The sequence below is a fragment of the Planococcus citri genome, chromosome 1, assembly GCF_950023065.1.
Source record: "Planococcus citri chromosome 1, ihPlaCitr1.1, whole genome shotgun sequence".
Lineage (NCBI taxonomy): Eukaryota > Metazoa > Arthropoda > Insecta > Hemiptera > Pseudococcidae > Planococcus > Planococcus citri.
This window is the reverse complement of record NC_088677.1, coordinates 14906464-14926464: the sequence shown is the minus strand read 5'-3', so window position 1 is coordinate 14926464 and position 20001 is coordinate 14906464. Positions and strand designations below refer to the sequence as shown.

Here is a 20001-nt window from a genome sequence, read left to right as displayed (position 1 = left end):
CACCAATTTACAAAATAAGGGGATTAAAAATTAGATCAGCTACATTGATTTCATAATTAGTGATAGTGGAGAATATTCATTGATGCTAGAATTATTTTCTTTTTATTTCATTCCATTAAATCGCATTAAAATAAAATTGTACGAATTTTTTTTCATTTTTTTGTTTCTTCTGAATTTAGAGAATTCAATTCTGCAATAAAGCCTTTGAAAAAGCCAACAAAAATGAAACTTTTGGCTAGCTTTTGGCTTGGAAAAAATGAAACTTGCAAACTTTTAGCTTTTTGCTTAGTCCGAAAATCTGCTCGGCTTTCAGCTTTCGGCTTTAAGCTTTCGGCTAGCTTTTCATCCCTGCTTTTGCAAATGCTGAATCTTGTTAAGAACTGTACGCTGATTTCAAAAAGCTTTTTAGTTTTTATTCAAGTTCGTTATTAGATAAGAAGAAATTCCAAAATATGTCCTTGGGGGGGGGGGGTAAAAAAATAGGACTGTTACCCCTATAAGAAGTTTTTCTTTGGAAAAAATTTGTTGTCATAGTTCAATGGCTTTTTGAACCATACTCCACATTTTCATATGGACATCCCCCTCGTCACTTTTCCTCAACCTGCTCGAAATTGTCTTCAAAATCAATTGGATAATTTCGAAAAATGGAGTTTTCAAAGACACGATAAAAACATCAAAGAAAGTAGTAAAATCACAATTTTTGGACGGATTTGGAGGTATTCAAACATTCGATTTTCTGATATCAAGGGTGGCATCGAAAATGCAAAATAACGCCATCACCTTTTTGAAAACTGTTAAAAAACCTTTCGTGGCTGAAGTTTTCACTGAAAATACCTTACTGGAAATTGATTCCTATTTTCAATTTTCAAGACGAAAGGCGGTTGATGAAACAATGAATAAAGTTATTAGGCTACTAGAAAAGAACAAGCCATCGTTCGGCTATCCTTGATTGCAAAAGGGTTTTCACTTCTTAAATTTTTCTCATCGCATCATTGCTTACGTAAGCATTCACTTGACCAAATATAGGTAGTGAGTAGATGGTAAGTGCATTCTAATGTGTTTTTTACAGGAACTTGAGTACAAATATTAAGAATCCGGATTTCAAAATTAAAAACAAGATAATTTCGTTCTCAAAGCAACAAAAAGCCACCCATCATCAATCTTTACCGAGTAAATAGGTAAAAAAAATAGTTCAACAAACACTCACTTAGTATCGATATCCTGCCACTGATGCAACGCGGTCGTATTGGTCACATCCAACATTTGTTTCATATTTTCCTTCTGCTTCGAGGTCGAATTAATGGCCGAATTAAAGTCAGCAATTACAGTTTCACCAAACACGTTCGAAACTCTACGTACATTATTGACGGTAAGTTCACTTTTATCGAATGTCTGTTGATCCGGCGAATTACCAGTGACTGAAGGCTGCTGTACGACGATGGTAGCCACACCGCTTTCGTTACCGTTACGCATTGCTTTATTTATAGAACGTTCTTCTTGGTGGGGCGCCGACGATGATGACGATGCCGGCGGTATCTGAGGCTGTTGCGATGTAAGCGGCGAGTTGCCTTCGATTTTCAATTTTTTTGTGCTAATTTCACCTGCTGAACCGGCCCCTTCGCGGGGCTTCCCAGCGTTCTGGGATTGTCTCCGGTGCTTATCCACTTTAACTTTGTACTCGTTCAGTAGGTCGTTGGCTTCGGTCATCGGGGGGAAGGTGAAATGTTGTTTTGTTTTGGTAGGCGAAGGACACGTCAAAGGTTGCTCTGTATCGGTCGGTGTCAATGACCCGGTTGGAGAAGTGGGCGCTGGAGGCGAAGCCAACGACGACGAGTCCCACTGGAACGAGTCTTCGCTATCGATGGTCATTTGTTCGGCAGCGAAACCGGAGGAATTGCGGCCTTTGTCGTTCCGGACTCTTTCTTCTTCGAAGTAACATCTCGAGTACTTCTTGGATAATAGTTTAAGTCTTCTTCTCGTTTGCAAAGCGCGTTTCTGCGTAGCGTCCATTTTTTGCTGGCGCATTTTGATATTGTACCATTCGAGCGACGGGTCACCATCCGTTATCACAGGCAGTTTGGAATCTTCGACCGTGCTGAACGATTCGTCTGATCGAGGTATGGTCGAATGCTGCAGCAACGGTTGTATCGAGTCGTCGTACTCCTCCAGCACGATATCCTCTTTGGGGAATATAACGTTCAGATCTTCGGAAGACTTACGTACGGTTGCATCTTCGTTGCTGGAAGCGCTAAAGAAATCTTCTTCTTTATCCGTCGAGCTCGGAGTGTGATTCAAAGCATGCTCCAGCAAATTCGGAGTTATCCTGATCTTCTCGTCGGGACTGTCGGTTTCACCATTATCGGTCAATGTCACCATGGTCATCGCGGTATTCGCCGAATCAGTACTGGTGTTCATCGTAGCCGAAGAATCCGTAGAGATCGAACGACTACCGACGACGGTAACTTTGGGGATATTGTGATCGGGTGGATGGCGATTTCTGGTGGATCGATAAGCGTTGGAAGACTTGAAATGCAGCCTACGCAGAGCACTAGAAGCGGTTGCTAGCAGATCACTGGATGATGATGTGCTGCCGTAGCTGGCCACCGAAGGTGAAGGTGATCCGGGAGCTGAACGGTGGATTGGTGATTGTTGATTGGTGCGGTGCAGCAGGACCGCTATTCTGTGCTTGCTGCCTCCTCCGGCCGTGACTTTATCGGGCACCTGAGAACATGTCAAAGATGACCGATTAATTGAAAAAGCTGTATTCAAAATTCTCAAATTGAATATATACATCAAGTAGGTAGGTATATTGATTTATTTCGATTGGTGCGATCGTCCAATCTATTTTATTCCTCAAAACAAACGTTTAGTTATTCGCATTGGGCATCATTCAATCTCCTCGAGAATATTCATAATAAAACTTGAAAAAGTGCTGCGATTCAAAAACACCTTACAATCGGAGTGGCCTAAGCCTTTGTTCAAATTGAAAGGTGATCGATTTGTTTCTTGGTGCTCTTCTCACTCTCCTCACGCTTAAAACCTCAATAGGGTTTGTTTTTATGAGAAGTGATTACTCGTTTGGTCCTCCTTTCTTTCTTAAAAATCAAAATGAGTCAAATTGAAAAAGTTACGAATCGAAGCAAATAAAATTTCAATATTATAATTCTTGACCAGAGATTTTCCAACTTTCTGGAGCATGAAGGAGGCTGAAATTTGGCATGATCCCAAAAGAATTATAATACCTGCATACCCATGGATACAGCCCACGGTATCTCGAAACCACAAGTAGGTAATCATTCATTTTTTCATTGAAAAATGCAACAATAATCGTTACCCGGGTAATTCTCAAAAAAGTTTAAATTTCAGTACTAAAATTTTTCGAAAATGAAAACCTTTTTTTGAATTTTTTCAAAAGGGACTTGATTCTAGACATACCCAGGACCCCAAAAATGACTTCAGGCCCAAGTCATCTTCAATAGGGGCGGGGGGAGGGGCTTTAAAAATTGGTGTCACACGTTGGAAAAAAAGGCTGTTCACTACTTTTGGGTAGGTATAGGTATAACTGGAGCAGTTATTAGTAGCTTTAGCTCACAAAAAGTTCATCAAGTAGGTACCAGGTTCATTTTAATGGGAGTATTCAAACATGATAAGGTAGGTACTTTCCTTCGCCGTGGACAAAAAAATCATGATAGCCACAACGAAATACCAAACTGTACTATCCACGACGTAAGAAAAAAAGAACTAAAATTTGTTTTACCGGTAATAGAATCAATAATTTTTCAATTTTCAAAGTTGTGGTCATCAAGTAGTAGTATGTACTTACTATTTGAATATTTTCTTCTTTTCAAGAAAACAAAATGTCTCTTTTAAACGTGAGAATGATAAGCCACGGCGATGGATCCAAAAAAAGGAAATCAGTATCTACAATTTTCACAGATTATTACAATTTGCAGAATGGTTAACTGCATTTTCTTGATGGATTTGAAATGGGCGCAGCACTACTATCACTAAAACAATACAGTGTACCCATTTTACCTTTAAAAAAATCGAATAGGAGAGCCAGAAAAAAATTAACAAAAATTGGCCACGGCGATGGACCAAAAACTGGTTACATCACTTTATGACCTCGGGTTCAGGGTATAAGTATCATTCCAAAAATGTATGTCAGTTCTGTCATTTACTCTCATATCATATAATAATATGTACCATTTTTTTTTTTTTTTTTTTTTTTCAGAAAAAGTGATAGTGTAATTTATTTTTGAAGATGAAGTTGAAAAATTTAAGTGGTTACAGGCCACGAAGATGGAGTTTTCAGGATTTGGGGGGACTTGACCCATAGTGGAGGGGGGGTGGGGTTGGGGGCCGTTAAACTATATGAACGTGAGGCCCGAGTTGGTATCTACACAATACCACTGAAAAAATTTCAATCATCAATAGTATTCAAGTAAACCACCGGTTACATGATTTTTAAACTTTTTTTGAGAATTACCCACCCATGAATAGTGGAAAAAAATCTAAAATTCCTGACTAATGATGCAGATGCACAGTGGGGTAGCCAAGGGGGGGTGAAGGGGGCCATGCCCCCCCCCCCTTGCGAGTGAAAATTTGAAAGAAAACATGCAAAAATGGACGTTTTTTTGTCGTTTGGACCCATTTTTTCAAAAAACTTTCGCTCTCGCTTCGCTTGAGCAATAATTTTGCCTTCATTTTCATGATATCATCACACATCACGATAGATTTCCAGAAAATTACTCCTCATTTCGATTTTTTATGCCTAAAAATCTGGTTTCGCTCCCTCCTTGAGAAAATCCTGGCTACGCCACTGCAGATGCAAAAGTCAAATTTTCAGCAAATTTACGGTTAGGTACATGTATTGTGGGCCAGAAATGTCTGCTTGTGTTTTAGAAAGGAATAAGTAAGTACTGAATTGCGGCTACAAATAATGTGATGAACTTCAACTCCTGCCAATACTGTCTCTCTACAATTCGTTGTATGGCTTAGAAAAGGATTTTATATAGATCTACATAGATCCAACAATGTTTTTTCTGATTGCGAGAGGGTTTTTGCGTTTTATTAAACCAAGTTCGGCCGTTTTTGGGGAAACAAATTGCTTTGAACAGTATAAGTGATAGCTGGGCACCTTGCACAATTGACCAAATCACAAAAATGTTTGGCTTTCAAAGAATAATCATTTTGAAAAATGAAAATTTTGAAAAAGCTCAAATCCTTAATTTCCAGCAAAACAAATGAGTATTGAATTGATTTTTTTTTCAAAAATAATTCAACGACATGAGTAAAAAACATTATAGTAGTCAAAAGTACTTTTTGAAAAAAAAAAAATTCTGATATAGTTACCAACATTACAAAAAGTCATATGGCAGATCACAAGTTGAGCAAAAATGTCAACTTGGAGGGAAAAAATTCCTTTTTACCCAAAAAATCAATAAAACAGAAATCTAGGCTGTGAAGAGAGGATTTTTTATTTTGGGACAAAGGCATTTCATTCACCAAGTTTTGATTTTTGCTCAACTTGAGAAATGCCAGTGATGACCTTTTTTTAGGTAGGTATATCGTTATTCGATTTTTTTCCTATTCATTTTTTTAAAAATGTTTTTAAAAATTGCTTTAGACTAGTGTTTTTTAATCATGTTGTTAGATTATTTTTGAATTCAGTTTCCAAAATGATTTTTCCTTGACAGCTCAATTTTTTTGTGATTTGCCCAATTGAGCAGGATACTCTATTATACCTTCTAAAGCAATAGAGAGATCTACTCAGACTTGATCAGATCATTTATTCAGATCTGATCAAATGAGATCTGATCAGATTACTGGTCTCAATAAATTTGATCCGGTTGATAAATTAGATCTACGAAATTTAATCCGAGGTATTTTCAGATCAGATCATATCAAAGTCATCCTCCAGATCAAATCAGATTAGGGTGCACCGGGGGGAAGTCAGAATTCGGAGTAAATTAGAAAACTTGCTCTAGCGCCTAGAGGTTTATATCTGGCGAAGTGCCATTAAAGGTGACTTGAGGGTACTACCCTACTTCATCATGGCATACAAATTTTCGCGATTCAGTTTCATTTTAGATGTCTTTGGTTCAATTGTATAATTTTGTTGTTGTTTTGAACTTGTTTTGAATTTGTTCTAAAATACAGATTTTCTATTTCTTAGTTTTTCGCATATAGCGGACGAACCGTTCGTCCTAGTGAAAATCTGATGAGAGTAATCACAAAGAGAATTAAATTCTCTACAATTTTGTACACAAGCAATTTTTCTAGGACGCTCCGTTTGTGATCTACGTCTCTGCAAAGTGTAGCCTGTTCTGACTTCCCCTAATTGGGGGAAGTCAGAACAGTTTATATTTTATTCCACTGAGCGAAAGCTACTGTGTCAATCGCGCTCAAATTTTCACCATAGGTTAAGAACCCTTATGGAAACCTACATGATAAATTTGATCCATATTGGTTTATTAGAAGGGGAGTAACAGCTGGTCAAAGTTGAAATTGCGAAAAATCATTCTGACTTGCCCCAGTGCACCTTACATCAAGTAGGTAAGTTAAGTATATTGATTTATTTCGAGAAATACGATCGTTTGATCTTTTTTATTCCTCATAATGAGCGTTTAAGTTTGTTATTCGCACAGACTATCCTTTTAATCTTCTCGTGAATATTCATCATAATAAAACTTGAAAAAATGCAGTGAAAAATATCTTAGGTACAATCAGAATGGTCTAAGCCTCGTTTAAATTCAAAGGTGAGGGATAAATTTGTTTATTGGTGCTATCCTCACTCTCATCCTCATGCTTAGAACTACATGTGGTTAGTTTTTACGATAAGATACTCGTTGGTGTCCTCCTCTCTTTCTTAAAATGAGCCAAATTGAAAAAGTTACGAATCGAAGTAAATTAAATTTCAATATTATAATTCTTGACCCGAGATTTTTCAACTTCCTGGAGCATCAAAGAGGCTGGAGATTGGCATGATTCGCTCACAACGTGATTGAACCTTTAATTGAATAAATCTACAAACGTTGTACCTAATGCTTACTTTTTTTCTAATTACAGCCCAGTATCTCAAACCCACAAGTAAGTAATCTTTTATTTTCTCATTGAAAAATATAACTATAGTCGGAGAGGCCTTCAGAAGGATCACTTGCACCCCCTGCCGATCCTCCGGGACAATTTTTTTCTTAAAGGGGAGTCCTAAGGAACATTTCTAGCCCTTGTCCTCAAAAAAAAGTGACCCTACTTACAAAATGGCGGCCATTTTGATAGACAGGTCAATGGAAATCGCAGATTTTGCGTTCCAACATAAGACTAGCATAAAATTTATTAAACCGTACTAAAAGGCAGATCGAAAGAGCAGGCTAAATTCATCACCTGTCAAAATTTCAATTGCTAAAGTGCCTTTTTCGATTTTTGGTGAATTTTCAAAAAACAAATTTTGGCCGAAATGTGAGAAAAAAATCAAAATTTCACCAAATTGACCTATAAAGCTGAAATTTGGGATACACCCTATTTCCGACCTGTCAAATCAATTGGAAACTGTTTCAAACCGTTTTGAGCAGTTCTGGAGCCTCCAGTAGATTTTTGAAACTCGAAATTCTCACAAAATTTTATCAAATATAGAGTTGGAAAGCCGAAATAAATTCTGAATACTAATTTCAATATGCTGTGAAGTCGACTGCAGGTGAATTTCAAGTTGTTTTGGCGCCTCCATTAGATTTTTGAAAATCGAAATTCCAACAAAATTTCATCAAAATGGAGTTGGAAAACCGAAATTAATTCAGCAAACTGATTTCAATACGATATGAAGTCGACTGCAGGTAAATTTCAAGTCGTTAGGAGCCTCCAGTGATTTTTTGAAAATTACCGGAGCCTCCAGTATAGATTTTCGAAACTTGAAATTTCCCCAAAATTTTATCAAATGGGGTTAGCAAGACGAAATATTCTCTGCAAACTAATTTCAATACAATAATAATGAGGTCGACTGCATGGTGGTTTCAAGTGGTTTTGAAGCTTCCAGCTACTTTTTTGAAAATTCAATTCTCCTAAAAATGCCATAAAACCTTTCAAAAAATCACTGGAGGCTACAAAATTACTTGAACTCACCTGAAGTCGTCTTCACAGGGTGTTAAGATTTGAGTACATAGTTGGTTTCAGCTTTCCATCTCCATTTTGATGAAATTTTAGGGAACTTTCGAGTTTCAAAAATCTACTGGAGGCTCCAGTAATTTTCGAAAAATCGCTGGAGGCTCAAAAACGACTTGAAATTTACCATGTAGTCGACTTCATAGCAAAATTGAAATCAGTTTGCAGAACTAATTTCGGCTTTCCAACTCCATTTGATGAAATTTCGTGAGAATTTCGAGTTTCAAAATTCTGCTGGAGGCTCCAGAACTGCTCAAAACGGTTTGAAACAGTTTCCAATCGATTTGACAGGTCGAAAATAGGGTACATCCCAAATTTCAGCTTTCTAGGTCAATTTGGTAAAATTTTGATTTTTTTTCTCACATTTTTGACCAAAATTTGATTTTTTGAAAATTCACCAAAAATCGAAAAAGGCACTTAAGCAATTGAAATTTTGACAGGTGATGAATTTTGCCTGCTCTTAAAGCGATTTATAACATTAACGGTTATAATAATAAGCGACTGCTTTTATTACCGTAATATTTTCATAGCGTAGTATACGAGACCTGAACTTCGATGTAGCAAAGTAGGTAATCATTTATTTTTTTATTGGGAAATACAATACCAACAATCGTTACCCATCAATAATGAAAAAAATATTTACATGTACGAGTATTTTTAAAAATGGCTGACTTCTGATGCAGATTCAAAGTCAACATTTCAGCAAATTCACAGTTATGGGTCAGAAATAGCTGCTTGTATTTCAGAAGGGATAATTACTGAATTGGCCACAAATAATGCGATGTATTTCAACAACACTGCCAATACTGTCACTCTAAGTATATATTCGTTCTATGGCTCAGAAAAGGTTCAACGTAGATCTGGATCCAACAATGTTTTTCCTGACTGCGAGAGGGTTTTTGCGTTTTTGTTTTTATTAAACCAGGTTCGCGTGTTAGAGAAACAAATTGGAGTAAGTACCTACCTTGCCCAATTCACCAAATCACAAAAAAGTTGAGCATTCAAAGAATAACTAATCATTTTGGAAAATGAAAGTTTTGAAAAACATCAAATCCTTAATTTCCAACAAAACAAATCAGTACTTAGATTGATTTTTTTTTCAAAAAGAATTCAACGACATGAATAAAAAACATTATGGTAGTCAAAAGTACTTTTTAAAAATTAAAAAAAAAATCGTGATATAAGTAAGTACATAATATGTACCTACATAAAAAAAAAAACATAGGACAGATCCCAGGTTGAGCGAAAATGAAAACTTGGAGAATGAAATACCTTTTTACCCAAAAAATGAAAAAAAGAAAAATCTATGCTGTAAAGAGAGGATTTTTTGTTTTTGGGACAAAGCATTTCTTTCACCAAGTTTTCATTTTTGCTCAACTTGGGAAATGCCAGATGATCTTCTTTTATTATCATTATTCGTTTTTTTCCTTCTAATTTATTCTATTAAAAATATTTTTAAAAATTCCTTTAGACTAATGTTTTTCAATCATGTTGTGACCTAAATTATTTTTTAAAAAGAATCCAATCTATGTTCATTTTGTTTTTTTGGAAATAAAGGATTTGAGCTTTTTCAAAAACTTAATTTTCCAAAATGATTTTTCTTTTACAGCTCAGGTTTTTTGTGAGTTGGCCAATTGGGCAAAGTACTCTAAGTATATTATACCTTCTAAAGCCATTTGTTCGCCTCGACATGAAAACCTAAAGAACTTTTAAAAGGGCTAAGCACTGATTCTGATTTCGGATCAGATCCGGTCAGGTTTTCCAAATGGGTGATCTGATCAGGGCTGAAAAGATCTAATCCGATTACTAAACTTTGATCTGATTAGTCAAATTTGATCTCATCAGATTAATGGTCTCAATAGATCTGATTCGATCAATAGATTGGATTTTCAGATCAGATCATATCTGAGCTGATCATATCAAAATCATCCAGATCAGATCAAATCAGATTAGATCACTAGGTCATCTAATTGGATTCGGTCAGGTCTTATACATATTGAATCTGAGCAGGTCTGAGATCAAGTCCCATCAAAACTGTACATTGTACAATGATTAGACTTAGTCGTGGTCAAATCAGATTTGAGGAATGTCTGTACCAATATCTAAATCAGCTCAGATCTGATCTGATCAAATCTATTCAAATCTCAACAAATCCCGACCATACTTACATAACAATAAACATTGTCTATATGTCTCTCGAAGTTCAAATTTTCAAGATGTTTCACCCTCATCGCCTGGGCCTGTATCTGTTTCCTTTTTCAAAATCAACTTCCTTCAAAAAAAAATCATTCAAATTCTAAAATTTTAATATCCGAAAAACTTAAACTCTTCATCCTCACATAAAAAACCATCGTTTTTATGCCTCTGGAAATACATATTATAAATTTTCAGAAGTTTTCACCCTCGCTTTGCTCGAGCCTGTTCTCTTTTTTTCCAAAATTATTTTCCTTAAAAAAAATCATCATGCGTCATTGAAAAAATTAAAGTCGATGATTCTTTGATCCGCGAGGCACGTAAGATGAACTTTAACTACCCGGTAAATCAATAGGGGAAGTTATGTACTAAGAAATACGAAAGAACGACAACATGCTTTATGACCAATATATGTGACGATACAATTTTTTATCAAGTCATAAGATCTTGTCAGAAATCGGGCCAAAATATGACAAAAAATTTTTGGCGAAATTGAGAGCTTTGTAGCGGCGGTAACTGATGATGAAAACATTTCTTTTTCTTCAAAATGAAAGAACGTTCTATGCTACATCTCTCGCTTCAAAGTCAAATTTTTCCATCACCAATCATCCTCACTACAAAACTTGCAATTTCGCTAAATTTTGAGTCATATTTCGGTCCAACTTCCGACAAGATTTTATGACTCGATAAAAAATCCTCTGCTTGCAGCCTAGATTTTTTTTTCATTTTTTGGACAAAAGCATTTCTTTCACCAAGTTTCCATTTTTGCTCAACTTGGGAAATGCCAGATGACCTTCTTTTACTATCGTTATTACGATTTTTTTGAAAAAAATTTCACTTTATATTCATTTGCTTTGTTAGAAATGATGGATTTGAGCTTTTTCAAAACTTTCATTTCCTGACATTTTTCTTTGAAAGCTCGATTTTTTTGTGATTTGGCCAATTGAGCAAATGTATATCCCTATAAGCAATTTGTTTTCTTGACATAAAAACCTAGAGAATCTTAAAAGAGTTAAAAGCCCTGAGCAAGATTTTGATTTTTTATTGACTCAAAATGAGAAGATCGCATTGATCAAAATTCTGATTGAACTGTATGTATCTGTTTAGATAGAATTTATAGATCCAAGGATTGTCCGGATCAGATCTGATCAGAAGATCTAATCCGATTACTAAACTTTGATATGATCAGATCCTATTCAGATCCAATCAAATGAGATCTGATCAGATCTCAGGTCTGAATTGATCTGATCCGATCAATAGATTAAATCTGTGAAATTGAGTTCAAGGAATTTTCAGATCAGATCATATCAAAGCCATCAAGATGAAATCAGATCAGATTAGATCCAACCAGGTCAACTTATTGGATTTGGCAAGGTCTTACATGTTGGATCTGATCAGGTCTGAGATCAAGTCCCATCAAAACTCTAAAATGAGCGGACATAGTCATGGTCAAATCGGATCCGAGGAATGTCCGGATCTAATCAGATCACAGATCTGATCATATCATCTCTGTTCAGATCATAACAATCTCTCCTACCAGATCTGATCTGGGCTTTGAATCCGAGGAATTCTGGATCTAACTATGCTCAGACCATATTATTTGATCTGATCAAATGATATAATATTCCGTTCAGATCGGATTTATCGTCGAGAGATCTGATGCGAGGTCAGAAAAAATCTAATCCGATTATCAGTTTGAATCTGGTAAGATTGAATCAAAAAAAGAACCTTTAAAAAAGTATTGTTGTGGGTATAAATGGATACATGTTACTGAATGCTCAACTACGGTGATATTTTCAGGTTTTGGAAACAGCCCAATTTCAAGCTGTAGAATACAAAATTCTCATTGAATCCAGTTTTCATTTTTAAAAAAAATAAAATAATAAAAAACAAGAAAGATCTCCCAAGTTTTTAAGACGCATTGCGTATCACACTTGAAAATGGAGTAGGTAAAGCATTATTTTCAGGGCTTCTTCAATTAATTTCGAAGAATACAGTTTTCCCAAAGTTATTTTTCTGGATCTACTTAGATTTGAAATGATTGGCCCGGACATTGAAAAACTGTTCATCCACTTAGATCAGAATCGTACATTCGATGAGATCCGAGCGATTGGATCCTATTTGGAATTTAGTTGGACCAGATGTCCATAATTGACTCCAATTAGGTAGATCAAACCGGATGAATCAAAAAATGGTACGATTCAAGTACCTAATTTAATAAAAAGAAAGTAGGTATCAATTAAAATAAACCATGACAATCTTTTCAGATCCGAATGAATCAGATGTGGATTGGATTTGGAATTAAAATCAATTCAGATTAAATCAGATAAGATTTGATCTGAAAATAAATCTTTTCTGGTCTGTTTGATTCGAATCCAATGAAATAGGTATAAAGAAAATTCGATCAAGACATCGGTATAAGCGTCCTAATCATATTCGGACATTATATTGGATCTACTTTCATCTGACCACATAAAAGCTTTTTGATCGAATTAGATCTGTTCACACCTGATCAGATACATACATATAATCTTGTTTTTCCAAGAATTGATCTGTTCAGATATTCAATCAGACTTTTACGCATACATTTCCTCGATCCATTTTGATCTGTCTAGATCTGATCGGATAAAAGCTTTAATCAGATTGGATCTATTCAAACCTGATTAGGTCATATGGTTTTGTTCAAATATTTAATCAGAATTGTCTGATTTGATCCGAACTTTACCTGAATACATTTTGATCTGACTAGATTTTATCAGATCAGAGTTTTAATCCCATTAAATTTGTTCAGAATTGATTAGATCCAGTACTGTCTCCCTTCGTGGTTAGATCTACTCAAACGTGGATTAAATTATAGATTTAATTGAAGGCAATTGGATCCAAAATTGCATCAAATTAGATCTAGACCTAATTAGATATTTTCTGATCCAATTTGCTAAAAAAAAAATGTTTCTGAAACAAATTGAATTCAACTGGATCTTAAAAATTTTTCATGGGATGCTGAAGTTGGGGATGTGTTCAGATTGTATTATTTTTCGGAATTTAAAACTACATCTGATTAGAATTGAATACATTTTTTTTTTTTGGATTCAGTCAGATGTAATCTGGTGCAATTGGATATTAATAATACATAATATGTCTAATCAAATTGTTCGTAGTAAGTTATATAGGTACGTATTGATTCAATTGGATGAATACTTTCTTTAACTTGCACAAATTGGGATCCAATTTAGTGAATTAATACCTTAACCCTTTGGAGGTTCTCTAGGTTTTTGGGTTAGAAAATTGAAGTGCCTTAATGAGTGTGATAGGGTACCTCGCCCAATTGGCCAAACCACAAAAAAGTCGAACTTTTGATGAAAAGTTTTATAGGAAAATGAAAGTTTCCAAAAAACACAAATGTGACATTTCCTAAAAAAAAATTGAATGTATGCAGAATTTTTTTTGAAAAAATGAACCAAAAACATGTGTCAAAAACATTGAACAAAAGCACTCTTTCAAAAAATGAAATAAAAATTGAATTGGAAAAAAATAAAAAAACAAGGTTGAAAAAAAGTCATCTGGCAGTTCACAAATTCAGCGAGAATCAAATCTTGTTGGCAAAAATGCCTTTGTTTAAAGCATGAAGAGAAGAAAAATCTATGTCGCTAAGAGAGGATTTTTTATCAAGTCATAAAATCTTTTAGGAAATCGAGCCGAAATATGGGACAAAATTTAGCGAAATTGCGAGCTTTCTGGCAGGAGGTAACTAATTATAAAAACATTTTCGCCTTTATTCACGAGATGTAGCATAGAATTTTCTTTCATTTTGGGAAAAAATGAGTATTTTATCACTTATTGGAGTATAGGAATATGAAGATGAAGATGAAGAGAAATAGTGAACAAAAACACAAATCCACAGCGTAAACGAAATGAAAGACTGAACTCGTAGATGAATTTGGATTTTTATTTACTATTTTTACTATTTCTCTTCATCTTCATCTTCATATTCCTATGCTCCAATAAGTGATAAAATACTCATTTTTTCCCAAAATGAAAGAAAATTCTATGCTACATCTCGTGAATAAAGGCGAAAATGTTTTTATAATTAGTTACCTCCTGCCAGAAAGCTCGCAATTTCGCTAAATTTTGTCCCATATTTCGGCTCGATTTCCTAAAAGATTTTATGACTTGATAAAAAATCCTCTCTTAGCGACATAGATTTTTCTTCTCTTCATGCTTTAAACAAAGGCATTTTTGCCAACAAGATTTGATTCTCGCTGAATTTGTGAACTGCCAGATGACTTTTTTTCAACCTTGTTTTTTTATTTTTTTCCAATTCAATTTTTATTTCATTTTTTGAAAGAGTGCTTTTGTTCAATGTTTTTGACACATGTTTTTGGTTCATTTTTTCAAAAAAAATTCTGCATACATTCAATTTTTTTTTAGGAAATGTCACATTTGTGTTTTTTGGAAACTTTCATTTTCCTATAAAACTTTTCATCAAAAGTTCGACTTTTTTGTGGTTTGGCCAATTGGGCGAGGTACCCTATCACACTCATTAAGGCACTTCAATTTTCTAACCCGAAAACCTAGAGAACCTCCAAAGGGGTATTTTCCCTAGACGTTCGTTGTTCAAATTCATGTTTCATTTTTCTGAAGAAAATCCATTTAATGAAAACAATGAAAATTACAATGAATGAAAAAACTTGATTAGAATACCTAAGTAAGCAATTTTTTTTATTTTCATCATTATTTTCAAACTTTGAAGCCAATGAGGATGCAGCTTCAAAACTGGATCTAAAACTTACAATTTTCATCACATAATTTCAACTCAATGTACAATGTTTTTATTCCACTTTACTCCAATCCTCTCTCTCTCTTTTTCTTTTTCATTTCTAAATAGGTACCTAGACCAACGAGGTACCGAAATCCCTTCTATTCTGAAAAAAACTCAATTATCAGAATTCTATAAATTTTAGACGTTTAGTTCATTTTATTTTGCGTTTTTGAGGCTTAGTAAAACTCTAAATTTCGTCAGATGAGAATAAAGAAATAAAAACCCATGATTTCTATCTCAAAAAAAAAAAAAATCAAAAATAGGTAGGTGAATTTATTTCCAACAATTTCCAAAAAATAGTTACTCATCACTCAAACAAATACAAACGATATTCGACTGCATCTTTCACCCCCCCCCCTCTTCCAAACAGGGTAAAATAAAACACTCCTCTGACATCAACCTGAAACTTCCACATCTCATCGTAATCAACTAATTTACCCATTTGGCTGTACGTATTAATTAATAAACTAGCCGAATTTCCAATTACCACACGTCTTTGTAATTTCGTATACGAAATCTCGCGTCAAATTAACCACGACCGATGTGGTTTGGCCTTTATTCAAAGCCTCTACCTCTTTTCTTCCCCGAGCCTATGCACTTCCATCCAATATTCTTGGCTCAACTACACAATATTGTACATATTGTAACATGTATATCTCCCTTCTTATGAGCAACTCTTCTCCCATCCAATTCCGTCATCGGTTTTGATGACACCCATAAGTTCATAGAAATTTCCCTTCCTCTTTCATCATCACTTCATCATATCGATTTGTTGATTCGTAGAAGTATACGAATACCCAATTTTTTCTTTCACACTTCATAACGTAATTAATTGGGATTTTTCTATCATTTTTCAGTATCTTCGTATTTCATTATTTTGCCTGAAAGATGGAGGATGACGATGTGTTTTTTTTTCATCGCCATAACGATGCTGTGGCTTTTGCTGTTTCCATTCGATGAATGTTTATCTTTCATTATTGAAGATGTAATACCGAAATTCTGGAATAATTTAGTATGAAATAATTCATTTTTTTCGTCCGGTTGAAAATCGATGTCTTGGAATAGGTATAAAAATAGCTACCAGTGACGTAAATTATGGAAACGAATGCTAAAAAAATCCTCAGTAAAGATAGTAGGTACCTACGAATATATGAAAAAAATGACCATCGATGGCATCACAATATATGATTTTTAAACTCGATCTAAACATAGCAGAATTAAACCGTTATGTTTCATCAGAATCAGTTCATCGATAGTAAGGTAAATTCTCTGTTCATCTAATTTCTTCACCCCTTCTCCCTAAACTTCTTCTATTAAATTTCGCCGCAAATTTCGCAATCCAATTAGAACTCGATTCATCGAGAGGAAAAGCTGTAACCATAATACGACGCCACTAACACCACATCGCAAGCATCTTATATATTTGCCTTTCGAAGAGCTTACGTGAGCTGGAATTGCTCGCAAAGAGATATTGAAATCACTGACGCGTGTGAAATCAATGTCCGAAAACACCTCTTTTAATATCGTATCCCGAGGTAGAATTTGAATGTAAGTATATAAGAAGGGTTGTACACTATTCTAATTCACGATGTACTTAGCTCGCTAGCTCAATTTAGCTCGGTTTAGTTAATTTTTACCCTACTCGACAGTCTGTTTCGGGTTACGTATCGATTAATTGAAAACGAGTTTTTGGTCTGGCCGAGTTTAAAATTAAAGTTACCCTAAGTCGACTCCTCCTGGCGCAGAAGCGCCACGCTTTCGTTGGTTTTGATGTCGCGAGACCTACGACGACGACGACTTGTTAAAATTCACCTCTCTGTAGGAAATTTACTAGTATTTTGGCAACTCGTTGAATTATATTAATACTGTCAACGCTGGACATAGCGCCCAAAGAGATATTACGAAATCGGTTCAAAATTCAAATGCACCGAGATACTCTTTCAAATCACGGTACACGGCAACGTTTCGCTGTTTAATTGGTCTCGGTCGAAAAATTTTCAACGAGTATCTGCTTCTGCTCTTCTCATATGTATGTACTTATATTATATATATATGAACGAGAAAACAGATGTTAGTCGGGTGACACGTTTTATTATTCGTTAACCGCTAAAAACAAACGTGTCCGGGAGACGCGAAGAGTAGCGTATTTCTGGAGAAGAACGAATAAATATTAATGTTTTGGCAGACGGACAAAGGATTCGGCGAATCGTATAGTTCGTCGTATAGCATCCGCGTATTACGTAAAAGTACTTTATCATCGTTCGTCTTAATGATCTCGATGTAGTTTTATATTGTTTATTTGTTTTCAACTCCGCTCGCTCTTTGCGACGAGATAAATGTAAGTAAGCGAATGCGATATACAATACGAAAGCATCGAACGAATCGTGCATCGGTTCGAAGCTTTTGAGTAGATTGACTTTTACCGGAGGTGGTCGTTCACCTGGCGGTGTTTTGGCTGCATGGGAGGTCGCGTCAGACGTCCTACAGGTGAGGAAGGAATTTGAAGGTGTGTAGATGGTAGTTAATGATATTTTGGGTGAATTTTACCATTTTATATTCAATATGGAAAATTCAAGGACCATTGAAAATCCACAGGAGACAATTAATCTTGGATATTCTTGCATCTAATTCAGGGAAGTTTTTTTGCTCTCTTGAAATATTCTTGTGCATTCAAAAATCATGATATTTGATTAAATATCCATACTCGGAATCAATTTCAAAAACTGGATAAGTATTCAAAACTACCATGACCTAATCAAAACGTACATTCAAAGCACTTGAAGTTGGTTGTGCAGAAGAATGATATTTTAGATTATTAATAGGTACCTACTTATAATATGTACATCGGGGTGGATCGCGAAAAAGATTATGAGCGATTTTGACAACAGTGGAGCCCTTAACTTTGAGTGGGAAGTCTGTCAAGAAATTTTTTATCCCTGTAGATGCTTCTGGAAGGAAGATATAGGTTTTCAAAAATAAGTCATTTTTGAAAAAATCTGTTTTTTTTCCGCTCTAGCCCCTACTCAACCTGTTTTTGAAAAAATGAACAAGTCTCAAAATAAAGTATTTGAGATTAAGGGCCAACCTAAGCCATTCATCAGCTCATAGAAACTGTGTGATTATTTTGCCTACTTTGGAATGGCAACTCACTGTCTTCTATCTGCGCAGATGCAAGATACTACCAGTCAGTAGCCACAGAGATGAGCCCTTGTGCCTAGCATGTCTTTCTGAAGCCTTCACAACCCCCTCCCTGTTCTTCTTTTTTCCTTGGCTCCAATACAATTCAAGATTATATTATACACTGTATTGAATTGCAAATAAAGACAGTCTAGTAGGGAAGATGTGCGGGCTAGTGTAGTTAAGGTGAATGGCCTTTTTCAGGGAGGCGCATGCAGGAGTGGGGAGTGAGACAGTGTTTGAGAATTTATTTCTATCAGGAAAAAAAAACAGAAAATGAAACATCTGAAAAGATCCAATTAAGAATAGTGTTACCAAATTACTTGTAACTTTCAACTTTAAAGAGGGGAAGTTTCTTTGCTCTCTCAAAATATTCTTATGGATTCAAAAATCACATGATTTGATTAAATACCCATACTCAGAATTAATATCAAAAACTGGATCTTCAAAATAACTGCAGGATGATCAAAACATAAATCCAAAGTACTTATGTAGTTGGTTGTGTAGAGGAGATTCTGCAGTATTCATAGGTACCTACATATAATAAAGAGTGTCTGGAAAGTCAAGTACAAAAAATTCCAAACAATCGACAAATGTACTTATTTCATGAAAAAGTGATACATACACCTTGAAATTATATAGACTTTTTACTATTTCTCGACATAATCACTTCTCCATGTTGACCCATTTTTCCCACTGTATTTTCAATTTCAAACTTGCCTCTTCAAAAACCTGTACACGCTCATTCTTGAAGAAATTTTTGACCCAAACTTGAAAAGTTTTGTGGTCATTGGACTTTTTGCCACCAAAATGTTGTTTTAGAAGTCAGAAGAGATGAAAATCAAAGGTTTCCACACCCGTGCTAGATGGGAAGGGGCCCATAACTATCCATTGCACTTTGTCTAACCAAACCTTTGTTTTTCTTTGGGGTATGATTTATCATTACAACAGAATAGGTGAATCGCAAGACAGAAAAGGTGGTCTAAACGACAGGCCCAGCCCAACAAATAAAAGAAATGCCCGACCAAAAAAGAAATTGAACGACAGAAAAAAAAATTGAACGACAATCATATCGCACCTCGGGAGTAATAAGGTCACATCTCAAAAAAAATTGATTTTGATGTTTTTGCATTTTTGGGGTTTGTATGACCCCCCTCAACCAAAAATTACACTTTGAGTTGGGTACATCATCTAGATCTTGTAAAAAACGCAAATGGCCTAACTCAAAATCTCAACAACATTGCAAGTTGTTTGGAGTTATAAGGGCATATCTCAAAAAACTCCACCTTTTTTGAGCAAATTTCATACATACAAAGTGTTAATAAATAGTTTTGATTGTTTTGAATGTTTGTCAGTTAGAAATAGTCACAAGGAGTGCATTTTTTATTGGTTTGTACCAAATGGAAATTTTTTTTTTAAATTGATCATTTTTGGAAAAATGAATTTGCACATATGATGAAATTTTAGTTTTTTGAGAAAAACTCAAAAACTAAGCACTCTAGAAAAAAACTAACGACAATATGTCGATTGGAAATTTAATTCTCTACAACTTTGTTATCATGAAATTTTTTTTTGGACGCTTCCTTTCGAATCCACATCAACTTTAATGAAAGGTTCTAACTCAAAATGTTTTCCAAACATTGAAATATTTCTTC

The 20001-nt window shown here is 35.0% G+C and overlaps 1 protein-coding gene across 2 annotated transcripts in view; it reads right to left on the bottom strand.

Annotated features, from left to right (window-relative positions):
• The window catches only part of LOC135847977 (uncharacterized), a 746225-nt gene that overhangs the window by 187478 nt on the left and 538746 nt on the right, over positions 1 to 20001 (bottom strand). For both annotated transcript variants that reach the window (XM_065367729.1, XM_065367736.1), the window contains one exon: positions 1208 to 2721. In XM_065367729.1, the coding sequence (XP_065223801.1) occupies positions 1208 to 2415 (1208 nt within the window). In that variant the 5' untranslated portion in view covers positions 2416 to 2721. The remainder of the gene's footprint in view (positions 1 to 1207; positions 2722 to 20001) is intronic.